The following is a 15,342-nucleotide window of genomic DNA, read 5'->3' as shown; positions in this document are numbered from 1 at the left end:
ACTGCGAGGGGGCACACAGCTCATACACTTCCCCCCCTACCCCGTGCAGGGGAGGAGCCTGGGAGCAGGGCCTTCGGGAGAAGTTCCTACAGATGGACACGCTGTGAAGGTGGTGATCGACAGTGATGAGGACGCTGCTCCTGGTGCCACCTTCCCTGTACCCTGAAAGAGACACCGACATTGAGGAAGGATCTGTGAGCAACAAAAATGATACCGAGAAAATATTGTCAGTTAACTTCTTCTTGAAGATGAAAAAAGACTGTCATGATTAGATGGCTCTGATCCCCTCAGGACCACAGGATGGCATGGCCTGACGCTGGCTGACCATCTGGGGTGGCATGGAGGAAGTGGCCCAGCCATGCAGGGCCAGGTGACCAACAGGACCACAGGGCTACACAGGCCTAATGCTGGGTAACCAGCTGGAATGCACATGGAGAAAGTGGCCCAGCCACACAGAGCCAGGTGAACAGCTGGGATGGCATGGAGAAAGTGGGCCAGTCACAAGCTGCCCGGTGACCAGCAGGACCACGGGACTGCACGGACCTGATGCTGGCTGACCAGCTGGGATGCACATGGAGAAAGTGGCCCAGCCACAGGGGCCAGGTGACCAGCAGACCACTAACCCACACTGCCCCAAGAACATCACATGAATGTGCTAGCCACCCCCACAGGTATCCCTGCTGATAGCCCATAACTATTTCCATTCACAGATGAGGAAGTTGATTCAGAGAGGGGTTGAATTGCCTGCCCGAGGTGGCATGGCTGGTGAGCGGCAGAGCCAGCCTCCAAAGCAGGCCCTCAGCCCAGCCCTTGCAGTCTTGTGCTCCCTTCCCCTGCAGTGTCGTTGCTGCTCTGTGGGCCTACTGTGTGCTGGGCTGGGCCAGGTGCCTGGGCAACACACTCACCACTGAGATGCCACCTCCTCCACCTTCATGGGGCTAACTCCTCATAGTGGAAATACATTTGAACCACTGCCCCACCTCTTTACTTGCAAAGTGAAATTTTAAATGCAAGCGTTAGCGAGCTGCAAACAGAAGACAGCTGCAGGAAGAAGAGCTGTGGTCAGACCCCACAGATGGCGGCCCCCCAGGGTGTGGTGGCTGAGCTTCCTTCTGACTAGCAGGCTAGTTAACACAGCCAGGACAGACTAGGAGTGGGCAGGGGGTGAAAGGAGCACTCCTACAGATGGAACAGGAGGTCCCAAGGTAGGTTAGAGTGCAAGGGGGTGCAGACAGTGAGTGGGGTGGGACAGGGGTGGCCTGGGGCCGATCTCACAGGCCTTGTGGGTATGGTTGTCCCAAATATTGCATTTGATACACTTGTATCAAGAAAGTATTCGTTGTTTACCTGAAACTCAAATTTAACTAGGCATCCTGTATTTTGGGGGCTAAATCTGGCAGCCCTACTCATGGAACGTATTAGGGTCGTCCTCTTGATCCCAAGGGCAGAGGGGGCCTCAGAGGTTTACAGCAGACAGTGCCCTGGTCAGATTTGTTTTGGAGGACCATCACTCTGGTCCTTGAAAAAATGTGACTTACTGGTGAGAGGGGGAGGCCTATAAGGAGGGGGGGCAGTGGTTCAAACGGAAAAAGGTGAAAGAGGGAACTGAGGTCTTCGCCTTCTGGTCCAGGTGCTGGTTCACACTTTGACTCCTCTAGGGAGGGGGGTGAAGTCATTTAAGAGACCAGGCAGAAGCCCACACCCTCTTCCATCTCCTAAACCTGGGGATGACAGAGCTCAGGGCAGCCACTTCGGGGCACCCTACCTAGTCAGCTGTAGCGGAGCGCTGCAAACATGAACAGGACAATCTAGAAGCTATGGGGCTTGGAGCGTGGTCCAGGAGGGGCAAGGCCAGGTGAGGAGCAGAACCCCATACATCGGCCCAGGGGACTTCCATGGCTGATCCCAGCCTGGAGGCCCATAGGTGGTGGTGGGATCCTCTCCTTCCTGCCCCTGGGATGGCTCACCTCAAACCCGGCAGGATGGCAAAACCAACCAATCCCTTTGGTGGGCCACAATTACCTTATTTGCACAGTCCCACCCAATCACCTGGGTGGGAGTTACAAGACAATGGCAAGAAAAAAAACACACAAAAATAATCAATTGCAGCACAACATATTTCCCTGTACTGTTGGCCGCTCACAAATTTTTCTGAAATCACTGGTGGCCGCAGTGTTATCTGCGGTAGAATCTAGCGGGAGGTGGATCCACCCCGTCTTTCTTCTGGGGTTTGTGTCTTTTGGGGTTCCTTCCATGGGGAAGTTCCCATGGTTGGGAACTTTAGAAGTCCTCAAAAATTGCAGCCTATGTTTTTTATAGTCGTCTCTGTCTGTGCTAAGTTCTTAGCTGCATTGGTACATTTTCTCTTTATTAGTAAAGCGGGTGTAGTTATTGAAACTGAGAAGATCAAAGGAACCCAAGTGCTAGGGTGACATTCGGGTTCGAAAACGAGGTGCTGTTTGGGGAGGAATGCTGAGAGAACGCTTAGGGCCAGGGAGGGACTAGATGGCCCTGTGGCCTTGGGGATTCTCTCTCACTCTTTACTATTCTCTCACCCACCTTTCTATCTCTCTGCTTCTTTCTCCCCACAAAGTAAAGTTTCTGAGCTCTTCCTCTTCATAGTTATCTCAGGGGATAACGAATAAGCCCCCCCTCCTGCGTCTATACCTTGTTTTGCTCTGTAGCTTTCTACAGAATGTACTTTGGAGGCCTTTTCTGGTGTATGTCCAGCCCTCCAACCCAGCACTGTGGCCTCTGCTGCCCAGGATTTAGGGGATTTCTTCCAAGCAGGACCTGCACTTCTTTTGTAAATAATGCCCCGATGTTCGTCAGGCAGACACCTTTTCACTTCAGTTTTTTATTTCATTTTAAAAATAACACATACACGAGCAAGTTAAAAACAATTCAGTACAAAAGTTTACATGGTAAAAATGAATTCTCCTTTAATTCATCCCTATTAACCAACTGTTCCTTGCCCATATTAAATTGTCTTGATAGTGCCTCCTATACTGTTCAGAGATGTCTCACGCACATGCCTTTCTAGACACTGCCTGGCCTTTTACTTGCTTTGACTTAGCACTATGTCCTGATGTGTTTTATTTTGGATAATACAAGAACTTTCTATTTTTAAAAATTTATGGTGATAAAAGATGTATAACATAAAATTTGCCATTTTAACAATTTTTAAGTACACAATTCAGTGGCATTAATGACATTCATAATGTTGTGTGGTTTTCACCACTATTTATTTCCAAAACTTTTTCATCACCACAAACAGAAACTCCGCAGCCATTGAACAATGTTGTCGTTAGCTGCCCTCGAGTCAACTCCCACTGACAGAGACCCCATGAGAAAAAAGAGCAGAGGAGAATTGCTCCATAGGGTTTTCAAGGGTGGCGCCACGGTTAATTAAGCCCCACAGGCTAACTGAAAGGTCGGCAGTTTGAACCTACCAGCTGCTCTCAAGGAGAAAGATATGGCAGGCTGCTTCCATAAAGATTTACCGCCTTGGAAACCCTGTGGGGCAGTTCTGCTCCATCCAATAGGGTCGCTGTGAGTCAGAATCGAGTAAACAGCAACGGATTTGGGATTTGGGTTTTTTTTTTTTTACCTTTGGCAGCAGACCGCTAGGTCTGTCTTCTGAGGAGGCTCTGGGTGGGTTTGAACCACTAGCCTTTGAGCTAGTCAGTACTGCTACACAAATAACCACTATGCCAATTTTTTTAAACACATTGGTGTAAAAAAAAAAAAATTAGCATAGCATGCTTATGAAAATACTTCACGGGGAGGGCAAGGTTGGCAAACAAATGTAGAAGGCACGAGTTGTTTGCATAAAAATGTAGTAGTCTAGCACTTTGCATCACCCAGGGACTCCTATTGAGCAATAATTGCCCATAATCCCAACCCCCACCCTCTGGCAACCTCTAATGTACTTTCTGTCTCCATTAATTTGCCAATTCTCGATGTTTCAGGTAAGTGGAATCAGGTAATATTTGTCCTTTTGTGTCCGGCTTATTTCAATTAGCATGATGTTTTCAAGGCTCATCCATGTCACAGTGTGTATCAGAACGTCACTCCTTTTATGCTGAATACTATTCCATTGTACGTGTATAAAAGCCAAAAAAACCCGCTGTCGTCCAGTCGATTCCTACTCATAGCAACCCTACAGTACAGAAGAGAGCCACTCCACAGTTTCCAAGGAGCGCTTGGTGGATTCAAACTGACAACCCTTTTGGTTAGCAGCCTTAACGCTTAACCACTAGCCACCAGAGTTTCCTTGTATGTATACACCGCATTTTATTTATCCGTTCATGTTGATGGGCACGATGGGCACTCGGACTGCTCCACCTTCTAGCTATTGTGAATAATGCTGCTGTGAATATTGGCATATAAGTGTCTGAGTCCCTGCTTTCAATTAGTTTGGGTACATAGCTAGGACTGGATTTGCCCGGTCATGTAGTAATTCTATGTTAAACTTTTTAATGAGCTCTCTCACTTCGTTTAAGGGATGCACACTGGTCCACATTTTTAACGTATACATGTCACATGCAAATGAATACGTACTCTATGACCCATCACCATAAAGTTCAGCAACAGGCAAAAGTAACCTGTGTGTTAGAGTCTGGGCTCCAAACCGGTTCCTTCTGGTTCGAACCCCTGCTGAGAATTTGCCTCCCCCCCAGATATACTAAATCAGGATCTACATTTTAACAAGATCCCCCGGGAGGCTCCTGAGTTCCCTCGTCTGTAAAAGGGCAGTATCAACGCCACCCTACCTCCTAGAGTTGGTGCGAGGATTTAATTCAATCTTTTCAAGGGCAGAGATGCCCCGCAAGCACACAATAGGTGCAGGATAAACGCCAGCTACCAAATTACCAAGAAATGGCAGTTTTTACGAGGAAAGGACGCTCCCCAGCGCTCAATAAAGAAACGCTTTGCGTTAAATATCCAGGGCCAGACTCCTGGGGAAGGCGCGCTCACGAAGGAGCGTGGTCGGAGGTGCCGGGGGGCGGGAAAGACGTCTTCCCGGACAGACGACCTCGCACCCCGGCAGGTATTGGCCGAGCTCGCGGACCAGCCCAGTTCCAACTTCTACCGCCTGCGTCCCCTTTAAGAGTGGAGCCATGACATCATCCCGACGCGCGCAACCTACCTTGACAGCGCACGGGTCGCTTTTCTCGGCAGCTTCAATTGGCTCGCCTGAACCCGGAGGCCCCGCCCCCTTCCCGCAGTCTCCCCTGGCGCGCGCCGTCAGTCAGCCCGCGCGGAACGGGATTGGCCACCCGGCCGCCTCCCAGAAAGCCCCGCGGGGCTGGCGTAGGCTGCGCGCACGGGGCGGGAGGGGCGCGGCGCCGAGCCTTAAGTCGCCGCGGCCGCTGTCCGCCCGCCCGCTCGCCCGCCGGCGCCTCCTGCAGCCCGCCCGCTGGGCAGGGCAGGCCCGGCCGGCCATGGAGGCCTACGACATCATCGCCAACCAGCCGGTGGTGATCGACAACGTGAGGCCCGGGGCCGGGGGGAGGCGGCGCCGGGAGGGACCCCGCCCTTCTGTCGTCGTCAGCGCCCACCTGGCCCTGCGCCTCGGCCTTGGGCCGCTTCCCGCGGCGCCGCGGAGTCGCCCTGCCCCGGGCCGGGGGCTTCAAGAGGCGGGGGCCCCACTCGTCGGGCGGGCGGGTGCAGCTGCGCGGGAGGCCTGGGGGCACACCCCCAGCTTTGTTGGCTTGAGAGTGGGGTCTCTGGACAGGAGCGGCCCCCCGAACCCAACCCCGTCACCAGCCCCTCGGACCCCGGCTCTGGCGCTGGCAGCCCTCCCGATGGGAGTAGGAGGCGTTGGCCTTTTTGCCCTGGTCAGCGTTTGGAGGGGTTGGCCTGGTGACCGCTTCGGAAGCACCTTCCAGGTGGCTGCACCCCAAAGCAGGACCTCCAGGGTGCACAGGTCCTGCGCCCTCCTGGGATGGGGGAAAATGCAAGCTACCCTGTCCAGCCACTTCTCCACAGGCCCGCTGGCCTCTGTCCACCGTGGTCCTCTGCTGGAGTCGCCCAAGCAGAAATCCCACAGCCCCGTGGCAGTGGAGAAAGTTCAGGGCCAAGCTTGCCAAGCCTAAGAAGTAGTTTGGGGTCATCACCCCGAGGGAAGATGCCCGGCTGCCTTGGGGCCTTCTCCCCCAGCTGCTGTTTTTGGAGGCTGCCTGGGAGGGTCTCAGGCCACAGAGCTGTGACGTGGAAGAAGATTAAGGCTGGGATCTTTAGTTAGGTACTTGACCCTGGCTTGTGAACCTCGGAGTTTTTGATAAGTCACCGATGCTCTTTTGGGAATGGTCTCCTCTCACATGACCCCCTGGGGTCCCTGAATGGCTGGCTTTGGAGCACTGGTGTGGGCTGGCCTGAGTAACAACAGGAAAGGTTTAATATGGAGGCTGGAGCTGGGTTTGGGGCTGTGTTGTCAGACCATCCAGCAGGCCACAGAAAGGATCCGGCTACTTCCTTTCTTGGTGGGCAAATAACTCACTCAGGCTAACCAACAAGCCTGAATTAGAGGGGGGTCCGGTTCCCCCGCTGTAACTGCACTGCAGTCCCAGAGGGCTGGGATGAAGATCAGTGGGAAGAGGTGTTGAGAAGCGTGTTTTTTCATTGAGTGGGAGAGTTCTAGATGCTAGGTTCCTTCTAGGACCCTAAGTCCGGCTTCCAGGCAGAATAGTGGCAGGGCCAGGCTCTCCTTTGGTCTCTCAGGAAGCCACTGGAGGAGAAGTGGCTGTTGTCTTTGTGCACCCGGTGATCTTCCCAGCAGGCCCTGAGATGTCTGCGGGGCAGGGGGCAGGGATGGAACTGTTGAAGAACAGCCCTGAGAGCTTCCAGCTGGCTTCTCAGAGTCACTTTTGCTGTGAAGTTCTCCTTCCTGGAGCTGGCCTTAGGGAACAGAGACAGTGTGTGTCACAGAGTCTCAGTCTTAGCACTGTTGATGTTCTGGGCTGAACAGTTCTTAGTTGTGGGAAGCTGCCCTGTGCACTGAGGCTGTTTAGCAGCATCCCTGGTCTCTACTGCTGGATGCTGGTGGCACTCCTCCCTCAATCCTGAGTGTTGACAACCAAAAATGTCTGCAGACATTGCCAGATATCCCCTGGAAATGGAGGAGCCCCCAAATTCGTCCTGTTTTGAACCACGGTGCACTTGTAAATGATCTTGCCTTCTCGGCAGTGTCCCTGGCTTCCTTACAGCCTTGGTGGGGCGGCCAGCTCTCTCCTCTGTTGGGCCCTGCCTTCGTCTGGGGAGTGTGTCAGCGGCTAAACGTTGTTTTTCCTTGCAGGGCTCAGGAGTGATCAAGGCTGGCTTTGCAGGAGACCAGATTCCCAAATACTGTTTCCCAAATTAGTAAGTGTTGCTCAGGCAGCAGCCCTGCCCTTTTGTTTGCTTCCCGGGAGAACACCGGCCCCATGTCACAGCTCTCTCCTCTGGGACCAGCTCTGGACCCCACCCGTAAGGGAGAATGACAGATCAGTAAGGGTGAAGCTGGTGTGGGCTCTGAAGGGTTGAGGACAAGCTGAGCTTCCTTCTCCTCTTTGGACTCTCTCGTTTTGGTCTCTCCTCGATCTAGCATGGAGGAAGCAGCCAGCATTCCCCGGGGATGGGGCATGATGTCAGCAGCCAGAATAAATGGTTGAGAACTCCAAAGCAAAGACGTCAGTTCCAGGAGGAGAGGGCAGTTAGATGCACACCCGTTCCCCCAGGAGTGTTTTCTGCAGGGCTTCTTTATTTTCAGACTGTAGAAAACGTTGCATTTTGCTCAAGGAGGCCTTTCCCTGAATGATGCCAGCGGTGGCAGGAATAAGAGGTTAATAAAGTAAAAATACATAACCTAGAGCGCCCCTTCGGCCATTCTAGCCTGTTGAGGAAATTTCCCTTAGGAGTGTGTCTTCTAAATCCTGAAGGCTTTGGGAGTTGGTGGCATAAAGGGGTCCCAAGGCCCCCAAAGTGGCGGGCTGCACCAAGAACCCCACGCCCAGTCTGAGGACAGAGCCAGCAGCCAGTAGGGCTTCAGCTTTCCTTTCTGAACTCACTTTTGTGTAATTAAAGTATCTGGTTAATGTGTGGGGAACTTGGGTCAAATTTTGGAAAGATCGCTCATCAGACCTTACAGTTTCCAAGAGCTGGATCTGTTCTGGAAGTCCTGGCTCCCCGAAGTGGATCGCACGGGCTGAGTCATTATGGCCACGGAAGGCTGGCGCTCGCCAGGGTTGTGCCAGCCATGCAGGGCTGTGATTCCAGAGCTCAGACACTCAGTTCTCTCTGGGAAAGAGACCGTTTTCTTGCCCTGAGCTTCCTGCCCTATCGAGGCCACTCTGCAGCCCCATAGTCCACTGTGCCCCAGGGCTACACCCTAATGCTTTGGAGGATAGCCGCCTCTGGGCTGGTGGAGGTAGGCTGTGCTTTTCCTGGACGTGAGCTCAGCCAGGCCCTCCCCACCTCGCTGACTGTGTCTGTCCTTGCAGCGTCGGGCGTCCCAAGCACATGCGTGTGATGGCTGGAGCCTTGGAGGGGGACCTCTTCATTGGACCAAAAGCAGAGGTAACACCTGTGGAGCCTACCTTTCCTGGGGTTGGGGTCCTCATATGCATAGGAGCTGGTGGTTGGAGCTGCACCCCCGAGAGGTCCCTGGGCATCTGTCCTTTCAGGCCGTCTGCTGGGTGTCGCATTGGACTTCTCCATTCTCTAGCTGACCGTGTCACCTCTCCTGCCTGCACTGTTTCCTCTCTCTGTGAGGTGGAGGTGGTGCACTGCTAGACCAGTTTACGTCATGCCCTGTAGAAGCTACAGAGGAAAGGACTCTTTAAGAGCTGAATCAGCTGGACTTGAGGACTGGTCTTAATGAGAGCACCAGGGCCGCCTCTAGCCCTGTAGCCTGGGTGGCCTGCCTAGAGGCTGCCCGGCCCAGCTCAGGCCTCAGGAGAGGGGCAGATACATGGGGCGTGGGTGATAAGCTGAGCTGAGACAAGTGCACTTTAGGCATCTGGGGAACACGGGGAGAAGGGGTTGGGGGCATGGTTCTGGGCCCGGAAAGGTGCAGATATGGAACTCTTGGTAGATGGCGTCAGTAGGAGCTGAGGTTGTGGGTGAGGGGGTGAGTGTGCTTGGGGAGGAGGGCCTCGGGGCAGGTGGAGGCAGCATGTCTGTGAGGGACACTGGTGAGGACTGACCAGTGAGCTGAGAGGAGAGCCAGCAGAGGCAGTCACAGCATCTGTGCTGCGGTGGCCTGAGGGCCAGTGAGCATGAGCTCTGAGGAGCAGGAGGAGGCCATGTTGGTGCTGAGAGGAGCAGCGTCGCTGAAGCGGTGGAGGTGGAAGTCGGTGTTGTGTGAGGAGAGGGTGGGGGACAGCATGTCGACAGTGAGTGTGGGGAAGCCCTGGGAGCGTGGCCATGAGAGGAGGAGGAGAGGTGGCTGGGAGGGAGCGCGTCCACCCCAGCTGGTCCCCAGCCAGTTGGAGCTGGCAAGGCTCTGAGTTCAGGTCCCTTGGCAGAGCGGGGTGACGTCTGATAAGTAATAGGTGGTTACAGTGAAGGGCTTATTAAGGGGCACCTCCCAGGAGGGTGGACGGCAGTTGCTCTGTGAGGGTTTCAGTGCCCCATCTGGCCATTCCACTCCCTCCCCTAGGAGCACCGGGGCCTGCTGAGCATTCGCTACCCCATGGAGCACGGCGTGGTGCGAGACTGGAATGACATGGAACGCATCTGGCAGTACGCCTACTCCAAGGACCAGCTGCAGACCTTCTCTGAGGAGGTACGGTGGCCAGCCCCCCGCCTGGCTCTCAGCTCTCGCAGCTGGGCCCTCTCCCCCTTCCACTTCCTTCCCAGTCGAGCTTTCATCTTTCCTCACTGCCTTTGTACCGTGTGTACGTGTGCACACACTCAGTGACCATCAGGCAGGGTTTTCCAGAGACAGCTGGACCTTCGGGAGATTAACTGTGGGCAGATCACTGGCTGGTGGTCTTGGGAAGACAGCAGGCTGCAGCAACATATGCTAGCAGCCAAGGGTTGGCTCTCTGGAAAAATTCCTTTTAGGGACCAATGTGTTGTCTTTGCACATGCGTACAGCTCTGCAATCTATTGTAGCATCCTGTCCTTCTAACGGAGGCTCCACTCAACCCGAGCAAGAACCGGGAGAAGGCAGCAGAGGTGTTCTTCGAGACGTTCAACGTGCCGGCCTTGTTCATCTCCATGCAGGCCGTGCTCAGCCTGTGAGTGCTCCCTCAGCCCTGGAAATGGCCTGCTGCTGTGTTCCCCGGAGTCCCCATCCTCCCAGCACCACTGACCAGGTGTCTCACTTCTCTGTCAAAACGGCCCCGTGGGGGCTGCTCGTTTAGGGAGCCCCTAGATAACGGAGATGGTGCAAATTAGGCAACGTAGGTGTCCCAGGGATCTTTCCAGGGGTGAGGAGGTCCCCGTGCCTCGGCAGTGGAAGTGAGGGGATACTGACTTCGTGACAGGTACGCCACAGGACGCACGACAGGAGTGGTTTTGGACTCGGGGGATGGGGTCACTCACGCCGTCCCCATCTACGAGGGCTTTGCCATGCCACACTCCATCATGCGGGTGGACGTTGCCGGCCGCGATGTCTCGCGGTATCTCCGGCTGCTGCTGCGCAAGGAAGGCGTCGACTTTCACACCTCAGCCGAGTTTGAGGTGGTCCGGACCATCAAAGAGGTGACCCAGGGCGGGGAAGCATGAAGGGGATGTGGAGTGGGGAACGGGAGATGGTGGACCCAGTATGAGCTGGAGCCTTGGGTGCGGCTTTCCAAGCTGCAGCTTCTGAGGGTTGTGTGCCTGCCCACCACAGAGAGCCTGCTACCTGTCCATCAACCCACAGAAGGACGAGGCCCTAGAGACGGAGAAGGTGCAGTACACCTTGCCTGACGGCAGCATGCTTGACGTAAGTCACCAGGGTCAGCACTGGGGTCGGCACCTGGTAATGCCGGGACCTGGGGCGTGGGGGGCTCGGGAGGAAGAGGAAGCCTGGCTTCTTTGGGGAGCTTGTCTGCCTCAATCTTGTGTTCCAAGGTGGGACCAGCTCGATTCCGGGCCCCCGAGTTGTTATTCCAGCCAGACCTGGTGGGTGATGAGAGCGAGGGGCTCCACGAGGTGCTGGCCTTTGCCATCCACAAGTCCGACGTGGACCTTCGCCGGACACTCTTCGCCAACATCGTGCTCTCGGGTGGTTCGACGCTTTTCAAAGGTACTGTGGTGGGGGCGGGGGTAAGGTATGGTCTCAGGGAGGGTAGGGTACCATGGTCTGGGGTAAAGTACTGTGGTCTAGGGGGTAAGGTACTGTGGTCTGAGGGGGGTGGGTAAGGTACTGTAGTCTTGGGTGGGGCACCAAAAAACCCAAAACCAAACCCATTGTCATCGAGTCGATTCTGAATCAGCAACCGTATAGGACAGAGTAGAGCTTCCCCATAGAGTTACCAAGGAGCACCTGTTGGACTCGAACTGCCGACCTCTCGGTTAGCAGCCGTAGCTCTTAACCACTGCACCATGACCATGCCGTAATCTGGGAGGAGGGGGTAAGGTTCCATAATCTGCAGGGAGGTGTGGTAAGGTACCATAGTGCAGGGGTAAGGTACCGTGGTCTAGGGAGGAGGGGGTGGTAAGGTTTTGGAGTCCAAGGGGCAACTGGACCCTCAGAGGTCAAGCCCCGCTTCTTGGAGCCTGGGACATGACCTGTTTCTAGTGGGTTTTTGGTGTTTAAGAAGCATGTGTTTTAAGAGTAGGCTTCTATTTTTTTTTAGTTTGTGAACGAGTGACATGTTTACAGTAGTTCTAAAATTTATTAAGTGAAAAGTCTCCCACCGTTGTCTCAGCCACCCAGCCCCTTCCCTTAGGAGCCCATCTTTTTGACATAGCCTTTCAGCAGTAGTCTGTGCGTACAGACAAGTGTGGATTTCCCTCTTCTCTCTCACACAGACCAGAGCACAGTGTACAAGTTCTGCACCGTGTGTTCTTTGCTCAGCAGTACATCTTGAAGGTCCTTCCCTGTCAGTTTGTAATGAACGGCCTCATTCTTTTATGTGGCCGCGTAGTACTTTACTGAATGGAGGGGTCCTTGAATGGGGTTGTGTTGATGGCTTTTGAGGTAGCTGTAGTCGCTTCTGTTCGCTAAGATGTTGCAGTGGACATCCTGATATATATGTCATTTCACATGATGAGAACATATCTAAAAATCAAACTCCTGCTAGTGGAACTGCAGAGGAGTGGGGTTTGTGTCCAGTACCAGTGCTGCTGCGTGCGTTTGTAACTCGGTGGGTATTGCCAGAATGTCCCTCCCGAGAGGTGGTGTCCTGACGCTCCCCGTTCTGGATGAGTTTCCCCAGTGTCTCACCAGCACTGTGTGCGTGTGGTCTTTGCCAGTCTGGTGGATAAACATGGTGAATGCTTTCTCCTGACTGGTCTTTTGACATTGGTGGTGGTTTTGGCTCATGGAGTGTTAGGTGAGGAGGTGTGTCATGGTGCAGGCAGAGCCATGTGACTGGGGCTTCAGTTGCATTGCCCTGCCGAAGCTGGGCCCACCCACTGCCATGGACAGCTCACCTGTACCCCCAGTCCCAGAAAGAACTGCCCAGAGGGGTGGCAGTGGCTGGGTGGGGGCACCAAAGGGTGGGCAGGGGAGAGCTAGTGACAGGGAGGTAGGTGTCTACCCTGGGCTTGGCTAGCCTTGTCTTCACAGGCTTCGGCGACCGGTTACTAAGTGAAATGAAGAAGCTTGCCCCGAAAGACGTCAAAATCAAAGTAAGGTTCCAGAGAGCCCCCATCGGGCATGGGGTGCTGTGCAGCCTCCAGACCCACCCCTCCTGCTCTCTCCCCAGCCCACCCTCCCTTCTGCTCTCCCCCCAGCCTGCCCCGCCCTGCTCCCCACCCAGTTTCCTCTGTTCCTCCCAGCTGGTACACTTGCTGTCCCGCCCTGGGCCCCCGAGTGCCCTACGTGCCCCAAGGCTGGGAGGGTGGCTGCTGTTTGGGGATGGGGCAGTTACGCGAACGCTTGCTTCTCTAGATCTCAGCCCCTCAGGAGCGGCTGTATTCCACGTGGATCGGGTGAGACGGGGCTCAAGGGGCGGGCTCGGGGAGGAGAGCATTTTGCCCTGGACACGTCTCCCAGGGCTGGCCCCGGACACGTCTCCCAGGGCTGGCCCCGGACAGGTGGTGGGGGGAGAAGTGCCCTCTCAGGTAAGGGAAACGGAGTTCTGAGTGCCCAGGGAGGCAGCTGGCTCAGACCACAGGTCCTCAAGCGCAGCCTCCTTCCGTCCTCACAGTGGCTCCATCCTGGCCTCGCTGGACACATTTAAGAAGATGTGGGTATCCAAAAAGGAGTATGAAGAGGATGGCTCCCGTGCTCTTCATCGCAAAACCTTCTAGCGTCCAAGAAGGGTGTTGAGAGGCTGGGAGAGGGGGCCAGTTGCCTTCAGCCCTTTCTGGTCTGGGTGCACACGCTAGGCTTCGGGCCCCCTGCATGCCTGAACCCCGGCGAGCGGTGCAGCAGTGCCCCTCCACCCTCCCTCCACACACACACACACACCCTGTTAACGTTTCACTTCGTGGATGGGATTCTTTAGCTGGAGCACAGAAATAGAGGAGCCTAGCTTTGGGTGTCCTGGGTCCCTGTCTTGGCAGGGCCAATGAGGCCTATGGTTCCTTGCTCTGATCCTCGTGGGGACTGCTGCTCTGCATTTCAAGACCAGGCACCCAAATGTCCCCATTCCTCTGGCAGGATCCCCTCCAGGGCCGGAGTGCCTGGGTACCTCTGTTACCATCAGGGAAGAGGAGGTGGGCAGTAGCTCCCCACAACGTGCCATGGCTTCTCACGGCCTCTGGAGCTGTTTGTGTTCCTCCTCTTCCTGGCCCAACAGGATAGCCTTGAGGGCCCCACCTAAGCCATTCCTGACCCTTTCATACTCTGTCCTTGGGTCTTCCAGGGGTGGCTGCCCTGGTGCAGGGCTGTGTACCAGGCAGTCTCCTGTCCCCAGCGAGGACCCAGGTTAGGGGGTGCCCAGGGTTCAGGCCAGCACAGCTTGTGCGCTCTCTCAGCAAAGCATGTCGTTGACTTGCTGCTCCCTCTCTTCCCTCCCGCCCCCCGCCCGACCCTGGATGGGAAAGGGTTAATGGTCTTCATTTGTTGAAGGGAAACCACTTAATCAGGATTCTGATCTGGATGAGGGGAGCAACAAAGAGGTCTCCACTACACTGTGGCCAGGCCCCCACCACCCTCTACCAGTCTACCCCAGATATGTACAATAATTTAACACAGCTGCCTGTAAAAAAAATTTTTTTTTGTAAATCATTATAGTAATAATTATGGACAAAGCCGGGTGTGTGGCTCTCTTTTCTTACCGTTTTTCGTGCTGCTGTTTGGTCCTCCATCTTTGGGGATCTCAAAGAAAGGACTGGAGAGAAAGTAGCATGGCACTGACTCAGCTCAACTGTGTGGGTTTCTGTGGTTGGCAGGGCAGCGTGGCACAGGAGGTCCCAGGAGACTGGGCTTTGAGCCTTGCAGCAGAATTCCCCAGCTTCATTACTCCCTGGTTAAATCCGCCAGGGAAAGCAAAGAGCTCGGCCCCATTGGGCTGCCTTCATATGCCTTGCAGGACAGGCAGGGCCTCGTTCCCGGCAGTGCCGGGCCTTGGCACACCTGTGTCATCATCCGTTCGGTTTGAGCACCTCTTTGTACCCAGCTCAGAGGTGGCTAAGGCTGGCAACAACCGATGATGCAGGCTCAACAAACAGTGCATCAATTCAGACAGGTTGGGCAGGTGGGGGCAGGGTGGGAAGAGATGAAAGGGACTCAGAAGCAAGGAGAGAGGGCAGGGAAGCAGAGGGCGCAGTGAGAAATTAGAGTTTGGAGAGTGCTCTTCAGTAAATATTTGAGCCTCTGTGGTATGTTCGGGAGGGTGGCAAGTGTGTAGGGCCAGTGGTAGTAAACATTTTACAGTCCTTCCCCAACAAACTTTAACGTCAGGGGAGGAAGAGAAACGGGCCATTTCAGCAGAGTTCGGGGGCCAAGAGGAAGAGCATCTAACTCAGCAGACGGGGTAGGCTGGGGTCCAGGAGGGGTGAGTCAGTCAGGGAGAAGGTGCTCCAGGCAAAGGTAAGAGTTCAGGTAAATGCCTGGGTCCTTTGGGGCTGGAGAGAAGGGCTAGGGCCTGGGTGATGCCCGGTCAGCAGGGAAGGGTAAGTAGTCTTGTTCGCCTACAGTGTGAGCTAAATAAAGATGAGAACAAAAAAGATAGGTTAGGACTAGCATGTGGAAGGCCTTGAGAAGGCTTTTAGCTTTGCCCTTGTGATGGTGGCTAGCCATGGGAGGATGGT

The 15,342-nt window shown here is 54.8% G+C and overlaps 1 protein-coding gene across 3 annotated transcripts; it reads left to right on the top strand.

The window, feature by feature from the left end:
* Nucleotides 1–5,364: 5,364 nt before the first annotated feature.
* ACTR1B (actin related protein 1B) lies at nucleotides 5,365–14,372 on the top strand. 3 transcript variants are annotated; one of them, XM_003422006.4, is made up of 11 exons: nucleotides 5,365–5,495; nucleotides 7,301–7,365; nucleotides 8,484–8,559; nucleotides 9,644–9,769; nucleotides 10,102–10,226; nucleotides 10,476–10,692; nucleotides 10,826–10,918; nucleotides 11,047–11,221; nucleotides 12,710–12,771; nucleotides 13,034–13,074; nucleotides 13,293–14,365. In XM_003422006.4, the coding sequence occupies exons 1-11, from the start codon at nucleotides 5,448–5,450 to the stop codon at nucleotides 13,393–13,395; spliced, it is 1,131 nt and encodes a 376-aa protein (XP_003422054.1). In that variant the 5' UTR covers nucleotides 5,365–5,447; the 3' UTR covers nucleotides 13,396–14,365. The 3 variants fall into 3 exon arrangements, with proteins under 3 accessions (XP_003422054.1, XP_010599666.1, XP_010599667.1); XM_010601364.3 differs by lacking the exon at nucleotides 5,365–5,495 and adding an exon at nucleotides 5,693–5,894 and having other exon boundaries at nucleotides 13,293–14,372; XM_010601365.3 differs by lacking the exon at nucleotides 5,365–5,495 and adding an exon at nucleotides 5,905–6,250.
* Nucleotides 14,373–15,342: the final 970 nt, after the last annotated feature.

This window comes from Loxodonta africana, chromosome 15, assembly GCF_030014295.1.
Source record: "Loxodonta africana isolate mLoxAfr1 chromosome 15, mLoxAfr1.hap2, whole genome shotgun sequence".
Lineage (NCBI taxonomy): Eukaryota > Metazoa > Chordata > Mammalia > Proboscidea > Elephantidae > Loxodonta > Loxodonta africana.
The sequence above is the reverse complement of the archived record's forward strand: the minus strand, read 5'-3'. Positions and strand labels throughout refer to the sequence as shown.

Coding starts and splice junctions, on each gene's coding strand:
- ACTR1B (XM_010601364.3), top strand. CDS start 5,811: ATGGGAGTAGGAGGCGTTGGCCTTTTTGCCCTGGTCAGCGTTTGGAGG. Junction 5,895..7,300: donor GCTTCGGAAGCACCTTCCAG/GTGGCTGCACCC, acceptor TTTTCCTTGCAG/GGCTCAGGAGTGATCAAGGC. Junction 13,075..13,292: donor CTGTATTCCACGTGGATCGG/GTGAGACGGGGC, acceptor CCGTCCTCACAG/TGGCTCCATCCTGGCCTCGC.